General features: G+C 42.6%; 1 protein-coding gene across 6 annotated transcripts in view; it reads right to left on the bottom strand.

Annotated features, from left to right (window-relative positions):
* The window catches only part of SYNE1 (spectrin repeat containing nuclear envelope protein 1), a 472,714-nt gene that overhangs the window by 8,687 nt on the left and 436,302 nt on the right, over window positions 1-27,725 (bottom strand). For all 6 annotated transcript variants that reach the window (XM_039529938.1, XM_039529933.1, XM_039529934.1 and 3 more), the window contains 13 exons: window positions 25,498-25,685; window positions 23,983-24,133; window positions 18,881-19,063; window positions 18,331-18,468; window positions 13,757-13,948; window positions 12,533-12,866; window positions 8,417-8,559; window positions 6,563-6,689; window positions 5,116-5,327; window positions 3,598-3,798; window positions 2,640-2,768; window positions 1,865-2,077; window positions 506-598 (listed from right to left, as the gene is read on the bottom strand). In XM_039529938.1, coding sequence (XP_039385872.1) covers window positions 506-598; window positions 1,865-2,077; window positions 2,640-2,768; window positions 3,598-3,798; window positions 5,116-5,327; window positions 6,563-6,689; window positions 8,417-8,559; window positions 12,533-12,866; window positions 13,757-13,948; window positions 18,331-18,468; window positions 18,881-19,063; window positions 23,983-24,133; window positions 25,498-25,685 — 2,304 coding nt within the window. The remainder of the gene's footprint in view (window positions 1-505; window positions 599-1,864; window positions 2,078-2,639; window positions 2,769-3,597; window positions 3,799-5,115; window positions 5,328-6,562; window positions 6,690-8,416; window positions 8,560-12,532; window positions 12,867-13,756; window positions 13,949-18,330; window positions 18,469-18,880; window positions 19,064-23,982; window positions 24,134-25,497; window positions 25,686-27,725) is intronic.

Here is a 27,725-nt window from a genome sequence, read left to right as displayed (position 1 = left end):
TCAGGTTCTGTTCCAGTGTTTCTGCCAATGCCTTATAAGCTTTCTATGCAGCCTCTCAACCAAAGTCTCAATAAAATTCTGGCTCCAGCTACAGTTTTAATCAATCATGAAAACAAAGTTTTATTGAGGTTCTTGACAAAGCAGCTCTGCAGAGGATGCCAGGTAGAAAGCAGAGGGATTGGCTGGAACTGTGCTGGGACAAGACCAGACCTTGGGATGCTGCCATCGCTTGAACAGAACACAAGAGAGTGTGCGCCATACCACAAAACTCCAGCCACAGTTTGAGCCCAGATTTTATACAGAGCAGTTTCTAATTCTGATTTCATGCAGGGAGAGAGAGATGCAGCAGGGTTGGGGAAGCAGCTTTGTTTGAAGGGAATTCTTGGTTTGTGCCCTTTTCTTTCCTATCAGGGAGACGGTGTAGACCTTTCAGCTGGCTCCACCTACTGTAAATATCTGGTGCTCCCGCCCAAGAGGTGATGGAAGGTATCTGGCATGAAATTACCGTTCTTTGTCTGCTTGGTGTGCTTCTTCCAGATACAGGACTGAGGGATCCTGAAGTGTCCAGTTCATCAGCTGAGGACCATGAAGACAAATCCTAAAGTTCAGAATCATAAGAGATTAGAAGAACGTAAGTAATCTGCCAAGGAAACCACACTCAGAAAAAGGGAATGAAATCCTTGGTTTTAGCAGAGTGCTTTGCACTACTGATCCTTGAAATATGACAAAGGGAGGTTTAGATTTATGCAAATCTGTAGGATTAAACCACTATAAATTACATGTTAGGATCTGAAGAGAAAGACAGGCAAATTAATATGCTGCCAGAAATAACATTTAACTGCCCAAGGTAAGGCAAAGGCAGTACCAAGAAAACGACAGCTCTTTATTGGTTTTTAAAAGGTAAAGAGTTGTTGTGTACTCAGTGAAAATTCCCACTGGAATCCCAGACATCACTTTATACAGATAGAGACAGAGACAGAGAGAGACAGACACTAGACAGATTAAAAACAGATCACATTCTTCATACTTTGTGCTAATTCTGGTTTTGGGGACTACAAGAGGAGGGACTGAGAACAATGGAGAGTGTTAAAGTCTTCTGACTGGTGCAGGTACAATGAAGACACATGCATAACATTCCCAACTCTCATCTGCAAGAGAACTTGTGCTGTTATGGAATACACTTCCAAAGCTAAGAAAACACAAACAAATAGGGTCTTTGTTAGCAAACTAGAGAATTTATTTCAAGCTTTTTCATTAGTCTGTCAATAGGAAAGCAGATGCTGTTTACTCTGTGGAAATAACTCACATGCCACAGGTTCAGATACTGCAGCTACAGTAGCTACCCCATGTACTCTGCCAGTTGACTGAATCAATGGCAGCAAAGTAGGCAGCCAAGGCTGGAAGCGGAACCCAGACAAATTCAGATTGGCAATAAGGTGCCAATTTTTAACAGTGAGGGTAATTTAATGACTGGAACAGTTTACCCAGGGTCATGCAGGATTCTCAATCACTGACGATTTTAAAGCAAGATAGGATGTTCTAAAAGATCTGCTGTAGCAATTTTTTGGGAGGGATGTTCTTTGGCCTATGTAACACAGGAGGTCAGACTAGATGATCACAGTGGTCCTGTCTGGCCTTGGAATTTATGAATTGCTGTCTCAGAGACAGGAAAGTTATTGGCCAGTACAAATTATGAAGGAGATTTCATAACGGTTTCATACCACTTAGACAGGCATCACAGTCCTAAGCAACAAAATAAGGGCCAATAGTGTATTTTACAGCTGATCATCTGAAAAAGGTCAGTGTGATTACAAAACTAGCCCTCAATGAGTGGTAAAGGAGAGAATACAATAGGACAATTTACCAGCTGACTGCTTGAGATGTCTAAGATTTTCTCTAGGTCCTTGATATGATGTGTGACCTCCTTCAGTAGGAGCTTGAGTCTGTTTCCAATGACATGGACCTTCTCTTTAGCTTCCAGGCAGTCCTTGCCTTCAGCGTTGACCAGCAGTTGGCAGGACATATCTTGGAGTGACACCACTTTCAGCTGAGACTCTAGCAACTCGCGTCTGATTTGCTATTGCAAAGCCAAAGAATCACATTTTTTTACTTAAATATTATGAAATGTGAAAGAGAATGCTACAACTTCCACAAAAACAATAAAACAGACAGATGGCAATGACTTCAGTTTCCAAGACGACCACTATAGACACACTGAAAAAAGCTTTATTAGCCCTAAAATTCTGGCAGGTTATAATGAAGAAAGGTGATAAATGCCTTGCAATTTCTTTTAAACCTCATATCACAAGCAGTAGACTCTTTTAGACTTCCTGTCGTGCCCAACAAGTTGCAATTAAAAATAGCCTTTTCAAAATAATAACCCCAAACTAAAAAACAAACAAACAACAGCCAATAAGGTAATTAGACATATGTTTTCTATATTAAACCAAATGTTTTTAACCACCAATTTCACTACCCCCCTCTATCCATGCTAAAGAGAATCCCTGACCTTCTTAGTACCACAGGGTTAAGTATACTATATACCTCACAGACCAATCACTAACCTCAAGAACTACCTTCTCTATGCTTGTCAAATTTTTTTTGAAGGCTTTAAACATTCCAGGCATTTATGATCCTACCATTAGCAGTCTGTGATGATCCTGCAGAGTATCCAAGTCTTGGTTTGGATTAATAGGCAAGATCTCATTTTTTCTTCTGTCAATATTCTCCAACCAAAGCAGCAAACCATGGCTCATTTCATGGAAATCCTACAAGAGACATGTGAGAGCTTAAGAGAACCCTGAATTATGCCGAGGTTTTCTGTCACAGTGCTATTTCCCACAACAGATTCGATTGGTTATATTCTTATATTACTATAGTATTACAAGCCTATATTAGTATACTCGATTACAGTATTATTGCAAATATTGATGGGGCTGATACCCCTGCCACTGCATGAATACTGTTCTGCTCTGGTAGTGGTTTACACCCACTTTGCATTTGCTTTCCATAGTGTGAATGCTAGCATACAGAATATAGATGTGCAGAAACATCTTTTAACTATACTTCAGTTTAGAATACCTGGAATGTCGACTTAGAACACACCTTTCAAGAGCCAGCCTTCACAAACTGAATTTTAGTTTGCATATGTGGGTAGCATTAGGTTTGATCTTTCAGGGCTAGTCTACACTTACCTGCCGGGTCGACGCGGTGAGTTTGACTTCTCGGAGTTCGAACTATCACGTCTAATCTGGACGCGATAGTTCGAACTCCCCGCGCGCTCCGGTCGACTCCGGTACTCCACCACTGCAAACGGCGGTGGCGGAATCGACCTTGGAGCCGCGGACTTCGATCCCGCGGCGTCTGGACGGGTAAGTAGTTCGAACTAGGGTACTTCGAGTTCAGCTACGCTATTCATGTAGTTGAACTTGCGTACCCTAGTTCGACCCCCGCCCTTAGTGTAGACCTGCCCTCAGATTAGGAAGCTGTGAAGTAAATTGTGTGTGTAAAAGCTGATCATTTAAAATGAATCTCATCATCTCTAGAATTCCTCATTATGTCCAAGAAGGGAACGAGATTTCACACACCAATACTGACCTGACATTGCATTAGCGCATCCTGCAGTGAGCAACGCCATTCTTCAATCATACTGCATACACGTTCCCAGCGCATGTTCATCTGAGATAGGCGCTCCTGCAGCTTCTTGCTTTCTTCACTATCAGATTGAGTGAATTCGGAGCTGCACAGGTTGATGGACAGGACAATAGCTTTGCGGTTATCAACAGCTTTCTGCAACTCCTGGATGACAGGAGAATGGAGTTAAAAACACCCAGTAAGCATGCTACAGACTTTTAGAAGAATCAAATGTAGTGGTTGCCATTAAAGAGCAATTATTTGCTGTACAGTAATGCAAGAGTATTTTAGCTAACCAGGTTCCCTCTTTACTTAGGACAGGAAATATCTGTGGCAATTGTCGTAATACTGGAAGTGTTCACTCTTTAACGTCTACTATTTTATGTTTGCAATACAACTTAATATACGCCAGTTAAACTTTTAAGATTTAAAACCCTGTTGTCATGGCTGAATTTTAAAGATCAGAAGAACTGGCTTGTGTTTCAAATGCCTGAAAGACAAGGAAGGCCTGGCAAAAAACAAACAGCCTAGTTATGCAAATGTTGGAGCAAATATGAGATACAGGGAAAAACTGTGGTGTAGCTCCTGACAAATGCTTGACAACACTAAGGCTTCTGCCTCTTAGTTATGTTGAAAATTATGTTGGCTTTTTTATGTTCATCATCTTCAGACCACTGTCCATATTATTCTTTTTTTTTCCCCCAAAGGAGAAAAAGAGGGTTCTTATGGAAGATTCCATTTTTCTCCCTAGTTTACAGCCTTTTCCGCATGTCCCCATAATGCCCCGTATCACAGTGACTTTCATATCAATGAGGGCAGCTGGACTGGCTTCCATCTAAAATACATTAATGCTGCCCCTGAATTGACTAGAGAGGCCACTGAAAGCAGCACTCTCCCTCTCCCCGGATATCCAAGTGCTGAACATGCTGCCTTCCCATTGGCTCTGACATCCTTCTCGCCCAGGGTAAGAGACACTCAATCCAGCAACTGAACCTGGGTTGGTAGGGTGGTAGCAGAGCGCACCAAGCTTAGGACCGCTAGGAAGGTGCAATGTCAGGACTCAGAGAAAGAAGAGATTGTAACGAACAGAAAAACAGAAGCGTACCATTTCTTTTAAAAACGGCTGGGTTTTGTCATGAGCTGGGCTAGGATAGATTTTAATTTACTTAACTTGGCCTTTTCTAAGCTTCATGAATTCAGCTGGCTTCTGCTATTCTGGAAATGTAGCTTGCATATAGAGGGGTTTCCAACATTGATTTGGAATTTCAGAAAAATGGTGGTGGTTTATTATTCTGCAAATAAGTGATTTCTCAAACCATTTTTCCAGTTCCTCACCCCAATCATTAGTCACATTCTCCTGTGCAGGGAATGCAGAAAGTGAATACTAAATATCAACTGTATCTCATGAATGGAGTGCAATGCACAGGATGCATGGTAGGCCATTACTGAAGCAACTGCCAGAAAACTGAGATAAAACCTTACTTTCAGTTTTTTAATTCGGAGCTCAATGGTTTGTATGTCGGTGCTGAGATCAAGATGACAGAGTTTCTCTAGCTCCTCTTCAGTCTCCACTAACCAAACCCAAATGTTGTTCAGGTCAGAGTTGAACTGCTGCCACTGCTGAAGGTTCTGTTTCATTCTCAGTTCCTTGCTTAGAGCTTGGGCCTGGATTAACTCCCAGCGATCAATCACACCTGCCCAAGCAGAGACATAATACAATAAAAACAAAGGCATATACATAATATGCACAATTACATCCATGTTTACACTAAATACAACACTCAGTATGCAGCAGCCTAAACAAAACATTAGCACACACAACATTAAGTTAAGACGACACTGGGTATGTGGCTTTACATAGCAAAAGATGGACCAGCTGATCTAATAAGTCTTTTTCAACTCTCACTTCTATGACTTTATGCAATTAAATATTTAGCCCACTGTGTGATATACAAGGGTGTCAGAAAATAAAACTACCCGTCTATATTTGCATGCACACTTATACCTACCTATATTATAGCACTTACATTTACAAAGCTCTTTGCAGATATTAGTTAATCTTCACAACAGCCCTGCGATGTAGGCAATTGTATTATTATCCCCACTTTACAGTTGGGGACACTAACGCAAGAGACTAGGTCGCTTGTCCAAGGCTACACAGCAAATCCATGCCACAGCCAGGATTAGAACTCAGCAGTGACTTATTTCTCTCCTGAAGCCCTACCTCCATGAATAAAGCTGTTTCATTCATATAATGAATGACTGCGTGTACAATAAGGATTTTGTATTTGCAAATGGCCATTTATATATTTAACTAGCCATCTGCACATATAATTATTGCTATCTGCATGCATCCTTGGACTTTTTCAATAAAAATGTTTGTCCTTCCATAAATATGTTTAAATTACTGCCAGTGTATAAGACATACATCGGTGTTACATGGAGATAAATAAAGGCTGTTTTCCATAGTCATTCACCCCATTTTTCATGTGGCTTAGAGAGGAGCAGGTTACAATATTCACTTTGCTAAAAATGTAAAAGTAATTTAGACCAGTGATTAAAATAGGCACAAAGGGTATTTTGTAAACTCAACTTTAAACACTTTTTTCCCTATAAGAAGATATCTAACTTGTATGAGCAAATCTCTCTAGATGCTGTACAAGTTCTTAGAGATAGATATAATGTGATGAGTTACTTAAAATGTGCACGTGTTTGATGCTTATGCCTGGTCGATACAAAGAACTGATTCATAAATAAAATGACGTGGAAACAACCATACGTACATACACATATGGAGTAGCACAAGCTTGGTCAATATGAAGCAAATTCCTACTTTCCTGCATAATCCCAAGTGCTTACTCTGACAATACTATACAGATTGCTGCTCATTTCACATGCGTTTCCCATGGAAGGATTCAACACTACGTACCAGCTGTTTGTGTTTCAGTACTATTCAGGTTTATAAATCCAGAGAGCTTCTCCTCTTCCTCTTTCAGTTTGTAACCAAGCCTTTTTACTGAGTCTATGCTGCCACTGCACTCACCCAGTAGCTTCATCTGTTTAAAAAATATAGTTCTCATTAATCTATGCCATGGTAGAATAACTCTAGAGGTAAAAGGCTAATTACAAAGCAATTTTCAAAAACATTCTGAAAATGGGTCTTGACATGACAGAATGGGAAGCAGTCTATTGTTTTAATGATCTGCCAATTGTGAGTGTATCTTTCTGTCTCAAAAGCCATTAGATACCCTGGCCAATACAATCTCAATGAGACACTGTGTCTCTTGATATTATTTTTATCATTTTTCCATTGATCCACACACAAAAAAAGAACTGTACATTGAGATTTAAGGGATTAAACGTAGAGTAGAGGCTCAAACGCCACTAACAGAAATAATTCAGTGGCACTGTATCAGGATATTGCCGCAGTCAAAGAATGGACGTCTTCAGGTGATATTTTTTCTATAAACACTAAGACACTAGGACAGTGGTGCCCAAACTTTTGAGGGGCATGCCCCACCTTTACCCCTGTCCGTGCCCCCCAAGTCATGGCTGGGAGCGGGGCCACGGCTCAGGGGGTGGAGAGAAATGAATGCGAACAGGGGTAAGGGGCCAAGGCTGGAGCCATGGCCCGGGGCAGAGGCTGGGGCAGGACCTGGGCTGAGGTGGGGGCTAGCAGCTGGGCCCTTGGCCAGGTGTGGCTCTGCTCCCAGCCCTGCTCCCCACCTTGACCCTGCTCCGTGAATGGAGCCGTGGCCAGCAGCTGAGGCTGGGGGCGGGGCCGGGAGCAGAGCTGCACTGAGACTGGGGCCAGGTGCAGGACGGGCTGCAGGGATGTGGCTGCGGGTGGGACCAGAGCAGAGCTGGGGCAGGGAGCACTGGATGATGCCCCCTTCCTGCACCCTGTGGGGGCTGGCCCAGGCCCTGCCACGCCCTTTTGAAGGCTCCTCCACCTGCCCTTGGGAGGGGGGATGCATGACGCATTTTGGGGACATCTGCCCTAGTAGCTGGAAAGATGATACCGCAAGACTTGGGGAGTGAAAGTTACACAAGAGTGGAAAAATTATGGTGCATCCACACATAAAATCTCTTTCATTCTGAATATCATAGAATCATAGAAACGTAGGACTGAAAGGGACCTTGAGAAGTCAAGCCCATCCTGCTGCGCAAAGGGAGGACCACATTAAACCTAGCTGCTTACAATGCTGTGTGTTGAGGTTTAGTCTACAAAGTTTTCTCATTAAACTTTTTATCACTGATTCCCATATACAACATGTTTATAATGTGTCTTTAAAACAAGTATCAGGCATTAGTCTATAAAATTCTGATCTTAACAGGTAAGGAAGTTTTCTTTAAAAACAAGAATGATCTCATTAGAGGGATAAATGGGTGCGTGTGAAATTACTCTGGGATATCGAGACAAATTTAATTGGAAAATGAACTGACTGGGGTTATGTTCCTACAATCTCTATAGACTCACAAATAATTACATAAGTTCAAAATAACAATAACTGTATGTGATCCGAGGGTAGAGATTGTGTGAGAGAATGGGGCTGAGAGGCAGTAATAGCTTTATACCTAACCATCTGTTCTATTGCAAGAGCCATTTTTTCAATGGCTATTCTGTTAATTTATTAGCACTTGTACTCTAAATATAGTGCCCTGTCACAAGGACTGTTATTTTAAGTATCAGAGGGGTAGCTGTGTTAGTCTGTATCCACAAAAATGAGGGGTAATGTTATTTTAAATTCAGTCACTAGGTGGCAATACACCTTGTACTCACATATCCTTTGTAACTAGAATCTAGTTCCGGTCCTGTGGGCGTTTTGCTGCGAATGATGTTTTCTGTTTGCTGTATTTGGAAACGACTAGTGTCCAAGGCCTTGTCCAGCTGACGGATGTGTGTTTCCAAGGCACCCGGTTCTCCTGTGGCAAAATTACAAAAGATGTGACTACTGATTTGAGATTTTTCAAAGCCTTTGCTTTATATCCAAGGAAAAACGTAAGAATTACTAACCAGGTTAGACAGCATGGAAAAGGTGGCTGCAATAGCACGTGTGTTGGGAAATGACAAAGCAAATTTGTAACTGATTACATGTTAGCGGGTTAGCAACTTTCCAGAGCACAGATGGTTATACTGATGAATGGGCTTGCCATGAGAACACTATTAAAGCTTCCATAGGTGCAAGTAGGCCTGCAACTTGTTGTGAATAGACTCTCTCCCCAAAATAATTCTTGATCCCCCTGGAAGTCTAAATTCTCAGTGGGCTTTATACTAGCCTCTCACAGTGACATTTTCTGTGACATCGCTCCTTTTCGGACCTGGCAATCACTCAGGACTAAGTATTTGTGCCCCTCTCCTCAGTTTTTATTTTAAAGTTCAATTTTTCTCTCTCACTTCTTTTTGCAGTAGACATTGTGGCATTTCCCCTGAAGCTAATAAGAGTGGAATTTTGGTGTACATTAAGGATTCTATTGCTATACTACTTTTGAACATGAAAAGCAGTATGTAAATACCAAGCGATGCTGTTATAGTTACATCCACCAGGTCCAGCAGGCAATGCTTCTAAAACATGGCAAGCTTGTGATTTCTTCCTAGAGATGAAGTCACTTTTGGAATATGCCTGATCTCCATTGGTTTAGGTAGGAGGAGATGTTCAAAAACAACATTTTTTTAAACAGCTGCAGATGATCTTGCATCCCTTATGAAACCAGCGTCTTCCCGGAGGAAAACCAAGGGTTGGTTCCCTGTTATAAGAATCTCTTATTTTGAATCCCTCTGCTACAATACTGGAGTCTGGACACCAAGGAGCCAGTACCAATTTGAGTAAAATACTGATTAGCTACATCTAGTTAGCCAGTAATTTAGCTAAAAGGTATTGCACCCTAGCCAGCTTTTTAAAACTCTCTCCACTCCTGCTGGGTGCATGGAAGAAACAAGACCTTTATGAATGGTAGTAAAGCAGGAAAGTTCTGCATGAACATGCTAGTGCTGTCATGTGAGAAAATAACTATCTTGTGAGCTGTGAGAAGTACAGCAGATGAGCTAAGAGAAGAGGACACTGTTACAGGTATGGGTTGGGTTATCTGGGTCTGGCTATGCTTAGGCTTTTTTGATGCCTACCAGAGATATTTCTGAGTGCATTTTCAGTAAGTTTTACATAGGCCTCGGGGCTTTCTGGGATCTCTACATCTGCAAAAATACAAGCACAATCTGTGTTGATATCTCAGCAATTGTTGTCTTCTTGAAACAGGAAACCAACTTTCCCGGAAGGAGAGTAGATCACCAGTTCTAATTTCCAGCACATTTTCCTTTTGAATAAACGGAGTTAAATTGTATCACAAAATTCCTGCTGAAAATAGCTTTAAGTAAGTCAGCCTCTTCTTAGAAAGTGTCAAGGAACTGAAAAGCACAAGACTATCACAATTAAAGACACAACAGAATCTGGAATTTAGGCTTCCCTAACAATAAATGGACCATGTCTACATGCTTCAAACACATAGACACATTAGTCCTCATTAGTAATTGTTACACAATATGCACATAGTCATACAGACAGACAGGTTTCATGAACTCATAAAAGGCCAAGTCTTGAAGTCTATGTAAAACTTCCCAAAGATGTCAATGTGAGTCTTGCTTGAGTAAGGACTGAGTAAAAACTCACTCAGGGTACGTCTACACTACCAGATTAGTTCGATTTAACTTAATTTTAATTTGTGGAATCGACCTTACAAAGTCAACTTTGTGAGTCCACACTAATGGGGCAAGCGTCGACATTGGAAGCGGTGCACTGTGGGAAGCTATCCCACAGTTCCCGCAGTCCCCGCTGCCCATTTGAATTCTGGGATTTCCCCACAATGCATGCTGGGGGGAAAAATGTGTCGAGGGTGGTCTTGGGTAACTGTCATCATTCAACGTGCTTTCGGACGTCTCAAGGGGAGATGGAGGAGCTTACTGACTCGCTCGGATCTCAGCGAAACCAATATCCCCATTGTTATTGCAGCTTGCTGTGTGCTCCACAATCTCTGTGAGAGCAAGGGGGAGACCTTTATGGCGGGATAGGAGGTTGAGGCAAATTGCCTGGCTGCTGATTATGCTCAGCCAGACAGCCGTGCAATTAGAAGAGCCCAGCGGGAAGCGCTGTGCATCCGGGAGGCTTTGAAAGCTAGGTTCCTCAGGGAGCAGGGTAACCTGTGACTGTTCAGTTTCTTTACAGAGAAGCTGAACCTGCCCCTGCTTCAGTTACTGTTGACTTTCTTCTGTGGTTACATACCCCGTTCACCACGTTTCCCCCCTTCCAACACACGTTTAAAAATAAAGTTAATGGAACATTGTTAATTAACAACGTTTTCTTTATTAATGAATTCGCATTAAAGGGTTGAAACAGGGATGCAGACTGTGGCGGGTAGGCTGTGCAGTGATGTTAACACCGCTTCTACACTCGAGGAATGACAGGCTCCTGCTCCTAGAGCGGTCTGCAGTGCTGGACTGGTTGTTTCAACGGAGCCTGCCATCCCTCCTTTTCGGGACTCTGTGTGCGGGGGCTACATGACCTTGTGGCGGGGGAGGACGGTTACAGATTCCCCTGCTGCGTGGCTCTGTGGTCCAGGACAAGGACCGCTGCATAAGTTCTGTAACCGCCCTCCCATGCCACAAAGTCACATACCCCCCACCCACACAGAACATGGAAAACACCTCCCAGACCGACCAGGGTGCCTACTGACTGCACTGTGTGTGTGACCTGCTGTTGATCCTGTCCCCGTGTCTGTACCCTGGTAAAGGTGACTGTCCTATGCAATTAACAACCCCCTTCCCCCCACCCTTCACAGACAGTCTTCTGTAGAAAAACGTGGCGGAAATAGTAATTAACAGCAAACTACTTTTAATAATCAACTACACAGTTAGGGGATGAAACTGGGATTGGGGCTTCGGTGAGCCAGGAAGGGAAGGACTTCTCAACATTTAGGGAATGAGAGCCTTCTTGTATTTGTGCACTCTGCAGGGGTGCAGTGACAGTTTTCACGGCCCCTGTCGCCCCTCCTTCTTGTTACTTTGGGTGAGGGGGGTTTGGGACTTTGTGGCGGGGGAGGGCGGTTGCAGATACAGTGCAGGGGGGCTCTGTCCTCCTGCCTGCCGTCCTGCAGAACATCCACAAGGCGCTGGAGCATGTCGAATTTTCCCTGGGCATTTCCTGTGTAGCTGGTCAGAACATCCAAGCTCGGACTGCTGTCCAGAGCGTCAACAGAGTGGTGCACTGTGGGATAGCTCCCGGAGCTACTAAGGTCGATTTCCGTCCACATATAGCCTAATTCGACATAGCCATGTCGAATTTAGCGCTACTCCCCTCGTCGGGGAGGAGTACAGAATTCGAACAAAAGAGCCCTCTAGGTCGAACTAATTAGCTTCCTGGTGTGGACGGGTGCACGGTTAAGTCGAATTAACGCTGCTAAATTCGACAAACTCCTAGTGTAGACCAGGCCTCAGACTTTAACATGTGGTCCAGTGGGTGAATATGTCAGACATTTCTTTGGAATTTTCTCTCCCTCCCATTTTTCTTGCAATCATCCAGTACCATTTCCTCCAGTCAAAAGACTGTATTAGCCAACCCTGTTATAGGCGAGACCAGTCACATCTGGCAGACACAGCGTGCAATAAAATAGCCAGTTCCCTCTTTGTCATTCAGTGAATATGCCTCTGTGATATTCCAAGCCTGCACTCATCCAGAAGCCTGTAATATTGTGTCAAGAAGGCTAAAGACACCATTCCAGGACAGCTAGTTGAGGTCTTCTGAAGCTCTTTGGAATATTTTCCCATTCCTAGGAACTCCCCAGCAGTATGATCCTATATGCAATATTTATTTCCCTTTATTGAGAGCGATATAAGAGAAACAATCAATACCTGCTATACTAGCTGCTCCTCTAAGATAGAAATCTGTGTCTTCTTGTCCTTCCTCCTCCTCTAAGTGCAGTGCCCTCGAAACGGCTGTCTCCAAGTCCCGACTGAGGTCATAGTCATGATCCCATTCCAAGGGGATGGAATCTACACTTGCAGGAGTATCCCGCCCTGACCGCTCACTTCTCATCGGTTGGGCAAGTGACAGTGAGAGGTTGGAGGAGGGGTGGGGGAAGAGAACGCTGTCTGCAGATTTGTCGTGCCAGTGTATGTCAGAGAGATCTGCTGATTCATCCAGATCCACCTCTCTGTCAGAGAGGTCATGTTCATCGTCTGTCAGCTAGAAGGAAACACCAGAACAGAGACTATTAATTCAACCCATGGAAACAATGTCCTTTCTACCTGGGTCAATGAGATAAAAATGTCACTGGATAACATTCAGACTGACAGGATTCCCATTTTGTTTCCTTCTTTGATCCTCCTTTGATTTTTTAAAAATGCATATAAAATAAAAAGATAAAATGAGTAAAAGAGGCTAAGAATAAATTCATCTTCACTGCTTAATGCTCATCTGTATAGTCTCATGTAAGGCAACTGTCTCCAAATTTTCTCCAGATATTATCTCTACACAGACAGCAAAATTAGAGCAACATTTTGGAACCAAATTATAGAAACTATAAAAGGCGTTTATCTTGACTGTTGCCCTCATCCATTCTTTCATGTTACGAAAAGCACTTCTCACTGCTTTCCCTCAGTGGGTTTTCCAGTTTGATTGCCAAAATCACCCTCTCTCACTTCCCAGCTGTACATTCAGTTCTGGATATTTAAAGTTCCCTCTGCCCTGCAAGGAAGGAGTGTCTTTATTTCTGTGAACTCAATGCTATTCAACAGAATTCACCCTGCAGGGCAAGAAGAATTTTATGTCTCCAGTACTGCACCATAACGCTCATTCATAAAGCTCTGATTTATAATGCATAGGTGTGCATGATGCTTTATAGAAATGAGACAGGTTCTTTGCCCTGAAGAGTCTGCAGTCTGAGTAAGACATAACACAATATGTGATGATAACACACAGAGGTGCAGGGGGAAGGGAAGAATCAGGGTTACAAGAAGTAAAGATTATGGGGTGTTTTGTCATATACATTACACCCCCCAAAAAACTCTTTCACCATTATTATATTTGTAAATTAATAATAAATCTTAAAAAAAGGAAATAAAGAGGGTACATACAGGAAGGCGGATCAATTTCTTGTGGTAGCGTTCCACACGACCAAAGACCTCTTGACAGTAATGCCGGAGCTCATCCAGTTCTTCTTCAATGACAGCTGCATCTATGGGTTCGCTTTTCTCTATCAGCTGCTCACCCTGGACAATTATCTGATCAATTTTATTGTTGTTCAGGGAGATCTCTTGCTGGAAAGCCTGTGCAGCATAAAAAGCCATGACTTTATGTTATCATTAAAACCAACATCAAACAACCCTCGGTTACCAAGAATGCTATGTCTTACAGAGCTGTGTAGCAGAGATGGTATATCTACCAAACACAAACAAGGACCATTACACAGAGTAAGCAAAATTTGATGGTGCAACTCAGCATTCCCTTGCCATACTCTCCCATATAAGCTAATGGGGTAGCACTTAAAGTTCGACCCAGCAAGTCTCATGATTTACCGTGCTGTACTTGGGAAGAGGACTGTCCTCTGAACAAGCCACTCCTGAGAGTTTTGAAAGGCTTAGGTAGATAAGGTGGTTAGAATGAATGCAGATTCTAAAGCTATACTAACAAATTGTTTTATGTAGTGCCGTTTACACTGCAGATATTCCAGAGCGCTCAGCAAATGATGAGTCACATTGTGGTAGAGCAGAAACCGTGCACAAACAGGGCAGGGCAGTTATGCCCTCAGTCATAAACATACATAAAATCATTTCCAATGGCCAGGTTATCGAAAGAGGAAAAATCAGAGCACTGAGGCTATCCCCTATGCTTTTTAAAAAACCCATCTTTAATTGCCACCCATGCAACCTCATGTGGGCATAGCTCTTCTCTCTCACCGAACCCTAACACACTCTAATAATCTTGTTCTGTAGTGTCAGTACTGGGGCTGAGCTCATGACATTAAACTGCATCCTCCACTGCCTTGTGGATGTACTTCTTGGTTGAAGAAAGGCTAAGGGATCTCACCCTGATTAGAAAAGGTGCTCACACTGAAGCCAGAGGCAGTTAGCAGCTCTATGTAATTTGCTCTCTGGCCGGAGATATAGCCTCTATCACTGAACATCCAGACTCTCTCTGACTTTGGATTCTGGCTTAGTGGTCTAAAGCAGGGAGGGTGACATGTCTATGGCAGCCTCTGCTCCTCCATAACTTTGTCTAGGCGTATGTGCTGAAGGTCTTGGCAAGATGGTTGCAGGGACCTGAAAGAGGCATAAGGGCTGTGGGGCAGCTAACAAGATTTCCAAGCAGCCCAGTTTAGGGATGGCCTGCTTGCCTCATGTGAGGGTGGCCCTAGAAAAGGTGGGTCAGACAAGCCCTGTCTCATTGTTTACATTCTGGCCCAACTGCTTTTACAAATAGAATTGCTTGCTGGAATATTCGGACTTTGACCCCTGGATACGACTTTGATCTGAATTCGGATTTGAGGAAAACGTCTGTGTTGAGTAACAAGCTTGCATGTTTCAGAATTGATACTGCAGCTTTTTTGGAAACTCAGCTCTCCGACACAGGGTTCAGAAGGGAGAAGGACTACATCATTTACTGGTATGGCAAACCTGAAGGAGTGTGGTGTGGGTTTTGCTCTCAGAAATGAATTTGTCATTGTGTGAAGCTCCGATTGCAGTGTCCGTACGTATCAACTAACTTCAAGTTAGTCTACAGAAAGGATTCATCAACCTCATCAGTGTCTACACACCAACTCTGCAGGCTAGCAATGAGGAGAAGGATAGCTTTTACCAACAGGTGGAAGAACTGATTGGAAGATTCCATGGAGAGAACACATCCTAATACTTGAAGACTTCAATGCAACAGTTGGATCCAATGTTGAGAGCTGGCCTCAGACTCTGGCATGGCATTGAATGTATGAATGATAAGGGTCAGAGAGTTCTTAAGCTCTATGCCAGGCAAGGCTTATACGTGACCAACGCCTTCTTTGCTGGTAACATAAGAACAACCACCTGGTGGAGACACCTGAGGGCCAAGCACTGGCATCAGCTGAAATTGGTACTGATAAGACATACATATTTGAAAGATATCTTGCATACATGATCCTTCCACAGTTCAGACTGTGACACAGAAGACTCTCTTGACTGCTGCAAAGTGAAATTTCAAGCTAAGAGGATGCACCTAAAAAAAACTGTCATGCAACCTCATATTGACATGTGCCAAATCAATGATCCTATCAAGAAACGGGCTTTTTAATGAAGTAGCAGCAAAGACAATCAGAACAAATGAAACTGCTTCAGATGCATGGGAAGTGCTGAAGATAAGTATGTACAATGTGGCCATCAAGAGTTTTGGCAAGAGTACAGAAAAAATGGTACACAGACCATTTGGAAATACTGCTACCACTCACTGATAGGAAAAGTCTGTGCTGATCACTTACAAGTCTACTTCTACTACTGATTCGTTCGACAACCTAAGAGAAGCTCGTAAGGTAGTTCAAATAGCTTCCAGGATGTGTGCTCAAGAATTTTAGTTGGGTCTCTGTGACCGGATCTAACAGGCAACTGACGGAGGCGACACAGATGGTTGTATGAGAGCATTAGAAAAGCCATTGGGCCAATAAAGAACAAGACAGCTCTGCTGAAAGATCAGGATGTCAATATCATAACAGATAAAAGGAAAGCAATGGGTGAGGTGGATTGAGCACTATGGAATGATATACTCAAGGGAATCTGTAGTAGGCCAATGTGTGCTACACAAATTTCCAGGGTTTGAAGTTTCTGGATGCCAAACCTACACTAGAGGAACTTGACCAAAGCACCCAAAAGGTTCCCAATAACAAAGCTTCAGGATCTGTTTCTGCTGAAATCTACAAATGTACAAAGACTTGCTGCGAAGATTGCATGAGGTATTGCAATGCTTGTGGAAGGAAGGAACTGTTCTACAAGATTTTAAGGATGCTCGTTTCAGCCAACTCTCTAAAAACAAGAGAGACATAAGTGATAGTAATAATCACAGAAGTATCTCTCTTCTTAACATCGTTAAAAAAATCTTAAACTATATTATTTTACTTAGACTTCAAACTTTAGCTGAGAGAATCTATCCTCTAAGCCAGCGTGGCTTCCACTAAGGAAGGTCTACCATAGACATGGTCTTCTCCATGAGACAACTGCAGGAAAAGTACAGAGAGAAGCGTATTAAACTGTACATGGCTTTTATAGATTTAACAAAAGCCTCTGAAATGGTTAGTCGGTCAGGGCTTTACATTGTTCTGAAGAAGCTTACTTGTCCACCTATATTGCTAAACCTTGTGAAATTCTTACACAATGACATGAAGGCAACTATAATGTATGAAAATCAAGAGTCTGACTCATTTAACATCAACAATTGAGTGAAGCAGGGAGGGCTATGTACTGGCTCCTATATTGTTTAATATTTACTTCTCATTCCTGCTTCAACATGTGTTCCATGATGTTTGAGAGGGTGTCTATCTTAGCTCTAGACATGATGGAGGTTTGTTTAACATTGCAAGGTCAAGAGCTAAGATGAAGGTGAAGGAGATATCATAAGGGACCTGTTGTTTGCAGATGATGCTGCCCTTGTGGCTCACAGTGTTGATGCCCTACAACATCTTATTACCAAGTTCTCTGATTCATGCAAAATCTTTGGGCTAGCAATAAGCTTGAAGAAGACTGATCATGCACCAAGGCTCTTCAGAATCAGTTCCAGATATCACCTTATTCATATGGATGTTGTTAACCAATTTTGCCACCTTGGCTCTACTGTTACCAGCAATGTAGATCTGGATGCTGAGCTTACTAGTAAAATCGGCAAAGCCGCTAGGAACTTTGGTCTTTTGTAAGACAGAGTCTGGAACAATAACAAATTGTCAACTAAAGTGAAAATCCATATTTATGAGATATGTGTTTTATTCACCCTTCTATATGGCTCAGATACATGGATGACTTATGCCAAACATAGCAAAAGAATAAACAGCTTTCATGTTAGATGCTTGCATAAAATTCTTCTAATAAGATGGCAAGACAGGGTGACACATGCGGAAGTGTTAAATTGTGCAGGTATGTCATTAATGGGAACATTGATTAGTAAGAAAAGACTCAAGTGGCTTAGACATGCCAAGCAAATGCCGGATTACAGGATCCCAAAGAGTGTGCTGTACTCTGAAGCTTGCGAAGGGGTCTAGAAAGAGATGCAGATTTCAGGATGCTTACAAAGATGATGTAGTATCCTTTGGAATCTCTGCGGATGATTGGAAAAGGAGTGCAGAATGCCGCTCTGGTTGATGGAGACAGCTTGTAGATGGAAAGAGGCGTTGCAAGGTGGGCTGGATCAAGCTTTGTAATGACTGGCATCAGAGGAGGAAAGAATCTGTTGCTCAGATTCAAAGGATTGCTAGTGCATGGGTGTGCCCGACCTATGCACAGGACTGTCACTAGTGCACTGGACTCAGCCGCACATACACCATGCTCTATAAAGAGCGACGGTTCCATTGATTGACTGGGGCTGAGCTCACATCCTGGGAATAAAGGGTTTTAATCACATAACACTATTCATGGAACATTTCTTACACTCTCAGTTCCTATTTGGATATTTTTGATGCCACAGACTGGCTGGCGTCCCGTACCTTGAGTTGCTTTATCTTTGCTTGGACGTCGCACTCTGAGAAATGTTCAATATTCGTCAACTGCAGATCCATCTCTGTTAGCCAGACCAGAATGTTGTCTCGTGCTGTCTCAAACTCCTCACGCTGGCCAATAAAATGCTGAAAAAACATAAGGGAAAAAACAACCGAAACAATGTGCCGCCTCCACAAAAGTTAGTTTTCACTTCACTACCTTCTGAGTCTGACTGAAATCAGTACACGTTCTTCACTGATCTCCTCTATGCTCTTTCAGATTCCCACTTCAGTACCATTGTGCCTCTAGCAGCAAAGAGCAAAGTATTCTTGGTCTTCTCTTCTAAGGGGAAGTAGGGCACCCACGTCCAACTCTACATCTTCCTGCAGCGTATTACTTAACTACTTTAGATAGAGCGCCCACGAAATCATCAAAATAAAATTTAAATAACCCAGCCAAAGAGAAAACTTGCATGGGCTTGAGGAGTCAGAAGCTCACAATATCGTTCATGCATACAGTCTAGTTCTGTAAGAGAATGGCTTGAAAATGGAGAAATACTTTTAGCCTGCGCAGGATGGAAGTGACTCGCTTTTGTAAGTTGTCCCATCTCTGGTTCCCTTCATGGACCATTTGTTTGAGGCTGCAAGCAGAGTCAGTGCGGTTTTCTCGGGCCAGGCGACGGTACTGTTTATTAATCAGTTCCAGCTGTGTCAGACTTTCATGCACTTGTCTTTGGAAGGCCTAAAACAAAACAACAAAAGACACTATCAGACTGTCAGCTCCTGCAATTGGTAAATGGTCTCAGATTGTTCTTGTCTTTGGCTCCACTCCTGAAATTAGATCTGTACCAACATGGGTGCAAACATTTGCTGGTCCTGACCTGATTGTAAGACTGGGGCCTTTTGATTGGGATGAGCAAAGAGAAATGTTGTTGTTTACAAAATCAATAAATGGCAGTAAGGACCAAGCATTTCAGTGAGAATGCTCCTGTCACAATGGCAGCAGCAAGCACAGTTTTATTCCAAGAATGAGGTACTGTCCTTTCTTGGCTGGCCAATATTTCACCTGCATATTTTAGAATATGGAGGGTGTAAATTCTGAAACAGATTAAAAGTCTCTTAAAATGTTACATTAGAGGGCTGCATATGATATTGGCTAATTAAATTTCAGTGGGTTACAAACAAACAAGCACTGTAAATGGTGATGTCAAATTTTTAAAGACATCAAAGCAAAAATTTCTATGGTTTTATAAGATTTCTCAAGTCTCAATGAATCTATTTAGCACTACCTCTTGGCAGATGCTGAGAAGTCTTCATATGAATAATAATTGTGAATTTGCTTTGACAGTATTCCAGCTACCTTTTATTTATCTTTAATATGACAGGTATGAGACCCATTTTTATTTCCACAGTCACAGAGAAAGAAAGTTTTGTGAATATTTATACAAATCTGTATTTGAGCAAATGGCCAGGCCACATGTGACTTATTCAAATCCTACTTGTTACCTATCAGCTCTGTGTTCTTGGGGAACCAGGGTGCAGTACCCAGCCTGTCTGACTCACAAAAGACCGCCCCCAACTCTCCCGCCAGCCTCTGCTTGAACCAAAGCCGATCAGAAGAAAGACTTACAGAAAGCAATGAAAAGGCAGTGCAAGACACACCTAAACCCCTCTGGACAAGGGTGACAGGATTAAGGAAACTCCCATGGCCTCATTTGCATCAAGGATGGGACAGGGAGGCATCTCCATTAGCATATAGAATGGAGAACAGAGATACAAAGGCGAGAACTGCACTGAACTCTGGGGGACCTCTGCTCCAGATGTTAATGAACCCATGCCTGCATGCACCCAGCTCAGTAGTTATCAGACCAACTCTAGTAATAAATCCTTTATTGGTATCCAGAATACTGAAGCTGCCTAATTGCATTGTGGAGCACCCTCGAAGGTACACCGTCCATAGCCAGGAATGAGCAGTCCCTATTGTCTAGCCCAGGGGTTCTGAAACTGGGGGTCAGGACCCCTCAGGGGGTCACAAGGTTATTACATGGGGAGTTGCAAGCTGTCAGCTTCCACCCCAAAACCCGCTTTTCCTCCAGCATTTATAATGGTGTTAAATATATAAACAAGTGTTTTTAATGTATAAGGGGGGTTGCACTCAGAGGCTTGCTATGTGAAAGGGGTCACCAGTACAAAAGTTTGAGAACCACTGGGCTAGACTGAACAAAACAACTTTGGTAAATCTAGTGTTCTCCCTCGAACCACTGTTCTTTCCCTACAAAAACTCCTACCCATGCTCAAGTAAGTGCTCTGATGCCTGGATCCAACATTTGCATCAGTTTCATTGGGACCTCATCTTCTCCTGACTGATCGTGCTGGGGGCTCTGCCTGTCTCCAGCACTCTGGACCCTCAGCTACCACCAACACTTGGGACCCCCAATCAATTCAAGCTTCACCAAGTGGTGAGATCCCAGCTCTCTCTCTCTCTCGGTATAACCTTCTGACCCTGACTTGTGTAATCAGTTATAGTTTTCTAAACCTGACTTTTATAATCAAATTTAAGTTAGATTTAATATTATAACTGTTTTGTTTGTTTGGCTCCCCTTGTATGGCTATTACTTGGCAATAAATAACTTTCATGGTTAAGCTGGTTGCTTCTCTCCCCCCCCACCTGCTTGGGGGTATTTTTTGGCTTCCCCATTCGCTCTGCAGCAACAGTCCTCATACTAAGCTAAAGATCCCTGCAGCACCCAAAAATCCTGTGGGGTTTGCTCATTAAGTGGGTTACTACCAGAAAAACTGTAACATGAAAGTGGGGATAGAGACATGCTGAACCTGGGGCATGCGAGGCTAGCAGCCTGGAAGTGCTGCCCAATCCAGCCTGCTGAGTCCAGGGGCATATAAGGGTGTCAGATTGAAAGTGCTGCCCAAAGCAGCCTGCTCAGGCGTGCTCTATTCCGACGCAGTGTCCATGGCATATGAAGGTGACAGCTTGGAGGTGCTATTCGACCCAGCCTCCTGAGTCCAGGGACATATAAGGGGTCAGCTTGGGAGTGCTGATTAACCCAGTCCTCTCAGACGTGCTCTGTTAATGTGTGTGTGTGTTTGCCTGATTCTGGGGCTGAAAGAACCCAGCCCTGGGGAACCTAGGTCTTGCGGGATAGCTGCATTGGGAGGGAACTTGCAGAAGGGAGAAGTGGAGCTCTGTATAAGAACACAAGTGACACAAACAATACATTGATAGAATTACAGACCCCCGTACACACATAGAAGAGTAACCCTAATAAATGAGCATACCCCAAAGTAATGGGCAAATATGGTAACATTCTCCAGGTTATAAAAGTTTCAGTCAACCAATTCGGGAACAGAAACAGTACCATGTGACTTAGATGATCAATCACACTGTGTGAATAGCAAATACTCACAAAGCAAATCATAGTAAGAACCTGGTGAGCACTTTGTAGGCTTGAATTTGTTCACATATTTATTGTTGAATTTCTCAAAAGCAAAGTTTGTTTTGCTGATAACTCATGAACAGAGAAAAGGGCTAAATGTGCTGAATATTTCACTCAGCTATATTTGGGACACATACAATTTAAAGGAAATGATAAAGAAGTGAATTGGCTTTGGTTCCAGACCACAGTTGTGCACGTTTGCATTGTGTAGCATTAGGTAGCCAAAAAAGTGACAATGAGGATAGGAGGAGGGAGAGAAATGATAGCACTGGAAAACAAATATGCTAGCGGACCCGAATAAAAATTCATTATCAGTATCAGCTATGTTAATGCATATTGCCTCAATCCTGCCACTTGCCAGAATACGTGTTAATTAAAAATGAAAATAAGCACTTTTGTGCAATGAAGTCACAGGGATAGCTAAAGGAGCTAGTTAGAAACAACCAAATACACCGAAGGGTCCTTGTCACAATAATTACTTTCTTTGTTTAAATGCCAATGAAATAAGAAAGCAACCAACATGCGGTTCTGTAACTGGAGTGAGAAGCACATTCTCTCACACAAGAGACATAAATCTGACCACTGATTTACTACTAACTCAAAAGATTTAACCTTGTAATCTACAACTTTGTGTAAATTTACGTCACCTCACCTGTTATCAAGACTTGTTTAGCAAAAGAACAATTATATATGTTTTCCAATGTTCAGTTCAGCCATGCAGTAATTCATTTGCTTATGTTCCTCTTTGCATTACAGCCTCAGTGAAATACTAGACTACCGTGTGATTTTGTACAATGGAGTTCATGACATACTGGATAACTGAAGCCTTCTAATGTGCTTTGCTAAAGTTCTTAAAGGTTTTATCTTATTGGTGGGATGGATAGGAGAATAAAATTAGGAAAAATTACAGTTACAATCTGAAGGAACTCAATTTTCTACCTCTGATCATGGCTGCCCCCATGTGAACATTAATTTTGGAATGACATCCCTACTTTGAGATGATAGTAGCTGCACGTACATGTAGATGTACCAATTTAAACAGGAGTACTAGACTAAAAACTATTCTCCTTGTCTGCAGTCTAAGTTCCATATGTCTGGGTGAGAATACTGTGGTGTGTGTTGGAAGATAAAGGTCAGTGTATAAAGGTTGACACAGTGAGAGAGCATAGACAGAGAAACCGGCTAAGGGCAAAGTTAGGTCAGCTGTGATCATAGGAGACAGCTGAGAGATGCATGGTAGTCTCTCATTTACAGTAACTCACTAAACATGATTTAGACTCTGGTCACTGAATGGAGGGAGGATGGAACGAATGGACAGGATAATTGTGAATTTGGCTTCACTATAATTAAGAGGTCTGTCAGTGGTTCAGTAATGACCATAGCTTCCAGAGGTTTGTACACAGGTAATAAAAACTGAGCCTGGCTGAAGCATTCCAAAGCCTAAGCCCAAAGAGTTTATTTTCTTGTGTTCACAATTAGGAAAGAAAACTGAAACTAACTCACCTGAAGGGCCCCCAAAGGGTGCCATTTATTTGCACACCACACATACACTAGTCACAAACACCAATCAGTTACATAACTATAACATGGCTAAGCCCCAGGTAAGGCCCCACCCCTGCTAACACATAGGCACATGCTTAACATTTAGCTTGTGTGTGCCCGAGTGATGTCAAAGGGAATACTCACACACGTAAAGTTACTTAGAGTATAAGTGTTTGCAGGATCAGGATCTAAGGTGGGAATGTGGTAACACTTTGCAAATATATGAAGAGTGTAAATATGAAAAGGGAGAGGAGTTATTTAAGGTGGTACACTACCAGAAATTACAGCCAGGAGCAATGGGATGAACTATAGTAAAACAAAATATTTAGGGTGTATATAGTCTTCAAAGAGAAATGGTAGAAGGATTTGGGACATTTAAAAATTACAGTGGACAGAACCGTGGACGATGCACAGTAAGGAACAATCCTGTATTGACAGGGTGAGACACTGGATGACCTAGTATGTCTTTTCCTATATCTCTATCTATATATCCATATATCTATAGCCTCTAATTTTTTTTCTTCAAAAATGCTAGTGGGGACAGCTGCAAAATCATCAACTCTTCTGTATCGAGTGTCTGTACTGAGCAGCTTATATACTGAAAGGAGAACCAGCTGGCTGCTGTAATAGGAACTGGAGATATTAAATTTCAAACATAATAAGTTACCTCAAATTTCTTTAGCTCTTCCTTGGCAACCGTATACAGCACACCAGAGGAGCTAGGAAAGGCAGCTGTCCTCTCTGAAATTTTCAGCCAGTCTTCAAAGCGAGAATAGTCATCTAAGAACTTTTGCCACAGTCGCCATGTCTCTTCAATTCTGCGACAGAAAATGGAAAATTAGGATACGTTTAGATTTGAGGTCATTTGCCCTGCATTGCGCTGTCTGATCATAAGCTACAGTAGGGAACCAGGGCTGCACTGAACAATAACTGGCTCTCAACCAAGCCTTGATTGCAAGGTTGATAAATGGACAACATAAATGGCTGGTTGATTCCAGTTTAAGCTGGAATAAGACAGCAATGTTTTTTTGTGTGTGCTGCAAATCCTCATTTACAATTGGTATAAAAAGAACATTATGAGCTGTAATAGGAGTTCTAAAAATGTGGCCATTTGCCAAAATGTAGTCCTATGTATACAAACTCCAATTAGTTGAATGTTCTAGAGCAGTGGTTCTCAAACTGGGGTCTATGGATCCCAGGGGGTCCACAAGGGTATTCCACGGGGTCCACGACTCATGTCCGGCTCCAGGGGGGCCCGAGAGTCATGTCCGGGGCTGCTGGCCCCACTGACCAACTCCTCCCTCCCAGTGCCTCCTGCATGCTGTGGAACAGCTGTTCTGCAGTATGCAGGAGGTGCTGGGAGGGCAGAGGAGGAGTGGGGACGGGGTGTGCTTGGGGGAGGAAAGAGGAGGGGTAGGGGTGGGGCCTTGGGGGAAAGTGTGGAGTAGGGGCAGGGACTGGGGCTGAGCAGGAGTTGTGCACCCCTGGGGAAAATTAGAAGCCAGCTTGGGGGTCCACAAAATTTTTTAAATCAAAATGGGAGTCCTTGGGTTGCTACAGTTTGAGAACTGCTGTTCTAGAGACAACATTCAGCTGTAGAATCAAACCATTCCTATAGGAAACTAAAATGTTGCAGCATGAATTGTTAAATTTTCCAGGGTAACTCAGCCAGGAGGAGGTAGTGTATTGGTGCTATTTAAAAACAAACATTAAAATGACTACGTATATCTGTCATAAATGACTTTGAATTAACATAAGGATGTGGTGACATTCTTTTGCATTCATCAGTAAAAATCAGTTTCAAGAATATCCACTGCAAATATGTTTTTGTAACAATGTATTTTTAAAACATGAAATAAGTCACTGAAAAAAACATGTCAGCTGATGAAATAAACATGTTGTTATAATTATACATGTAGTAGAAATGTAATTTGAGCCCTGATCCTGCAATTCAATGGACAGACTTTTAGGACTGTACATAACCCCAGTAACGTCAATCTGGTTCCACATAAGTGCAGAGTCCTGCTTGCGCAGACCTCCTTGCAAGAGCTGGGACTTGGTCTGCTTTTTAAATATGGAGAATATTTTCTCAGGTAAGTGAATGTCTGAGAAAGAGCAACTGTTTTTTCCAGATTGAAACATCTGGAAAATCTCTTGGGTTTTATGAGTACTTTGTACTTACTTAAGTCGCCTTTCCATTGACATTGCACAGATGTTTCTCCATCTTCTGTCCAGGTTCCGGGTGGCCTGCTGGATGGAGTCGCACTCTGTTTCTGTGGCACAAGCATCGCAGTCATGGAGAAGTACCTCACACAAGTTGAGAACAGATGCAACTCCAGTGCTGTGTTTCTCTATGTCCCTTTGGAGTTCCTGCAGGTCAAGAAATCAAAGCTTAAATATGTAAGCCAAACCATGTGCTCTTTGAAAATATGCTATTTAATACGCTATTAAATAATATAAAATAAAAAGTCAGGCAAGCTCACAAGAATCAGGCTGAATGAGTATTAAAATGCCCAACCTACATGGCATTACTGCAATGTTACTAATAAACAAGTAGGTTAGTAGAGGTAGGTGATAGTTCAGAGCTATCCAGTACTTGAGAAAACCTGCAGATAGAGGACAGATTCTCAGCTGGTGTAAACTGTCATAGCTTCACGACAACCAACGAAAGTTTTGTCTCATCAGCATTTCTCACCACTGCCATATTACAATGGAACTGGGTTTTTTCCAGTTTTCTTCCTCCTCTTCCTCCCCCCCTCCCCCGAAACACAAAACAGAATTTCAAAAGAGAAAAAAACTGACAGCCAACAGGGACAGAAGCAGACAAAGCAGGGACTACTGAACTGGGGGTGAGAGACTCTGACACACACACACACTGGGGGCTCTAGGATCCAGATGTGCCTCACAGGCCCCTCGCCACATGGGCTTGGGAGAAAACTGCAGAGAGGAGCCAGCCAGAAACTTGAGCTGGTAGGAGCAGAAGCAGCCAACACAAGGACCTTTGGACTTTCAGAGAACCTACTACTACAGTTTTGACTGGATTTTCTCTGCCCTGTGCTCATTGGTGTTTGCTCCAAACCTACCCCGCCGGTACAGTCTCTTCACCTCAGCATCACTCCACACCTGTCCCCCCATCCCTCTCACCCTCTGTTCCTTTTCCTTCCATTTAGCTGAGCCTCTTGTTGAAACTAACAAGCCACTTGTCACCATCACATTGTTCCCTCTGCTTGTGTGTTCTACCCCTTCCCCCACTCTGCGTTTGTCTTGGCTGTTTAGACTGTAAGTGCTGCAGGGCAGGGACCATCTATTGTACTGTGTTTGTTGGGTGCTTAGCACAGTGGGGCCCTGTTTTTGGTTGGCCCTTAGGCACTACTATAATACATATGATGATGGTGATGAATGTGTGTTAGCATGCATTGAATGCCTGCAGGAGTCTCACTGGGAGAGAATATATGAACAGACACAATGAGGTCAACAAGTGTCTGCACTGGAGCCTCTCTGGGAAGCATGGATTTAAAGAAACCATATGGTATTATGACCACCAACTTGACAGTGATCTACAGAACAAAGAGGCTAAGATTTTATTGGATCTCTCAATTGTGGCAGCCCGAATGGTGCAGGCAAATAGGCCGGACATAGCAGCTGTAGGAAAGATGACAGACAAGACCAGGTTAATTGATATTGCCATACCAGCAGATAGACATATAAAAAAAGGAAGAACAGAAAACAGACCAAAGATGATTACTTGAGCACTTGGGGCAACCTCTAAGGGTACGAATGAGCAGCTCAGGAGCATGTTAGGTGTGCAAGACATCATGATCAGTGATCTCCAGAAGATAGTGTTCTTAGACCCCGTGAGAATTTTAAAGAAAGTCAAAGGTGAATCAGTGATTTGAGCACCTAAAATGCTGGAGTTCTGTGAATAGCTTAAGAAAAGCCCTGACTACCCAAACTTACAGAGTCAGTTCATGGTCAGGATTCATTGGTGACTCATGGGGATACATTTTAGACAGTAGCTTTCCTCTTTTTATGCTTAAGTATCTTTTATGTTGTGAAGGCTATTTCTTAAAAAAACCCACATACCTGTCATGTCATACTGAGTGATGATGATAATAATAATGGCAAAAAAAAATAAGTTCCACTGTACTGTGGGCATACACTCTGCTATACTGTGTTCCCTTCTAATTCTATTCTTCGCTAAGTCAAGAGGGTGTCTCTTGACATGTTCTGCAGGTGGGGCAGCAGTAGCACGTATATAGAAGTACATCTTTAATACGAAATGTTGTTGTTTTCCTCTCAGCTGTCCAATAACAACATTGTTTTTAATTGGTGATGGCAGGGGAAAATACGGGAGAAAAGTGACTTTCCACAGAAGTTTCATAGACATGGAAAGAAAAAGCAGTCCTCCTA

This window comes from Mauremys reevesii, linkage group 3, assembly GCF_016161935.1.
Source record: "Mauremys reevesii isolate NIE-2019 linkage group 3, ASM1616193v1, whole genome shotgun sequence".
Lineage (NCBI taxonomy): Eukaryota > Metazoa > Chordata > Testudines > Geoemydidae > Mauremys > Mauremys reevesii.
This window is presented reverse-complemented; position numbering and strand designations above follow the sequence as displayed.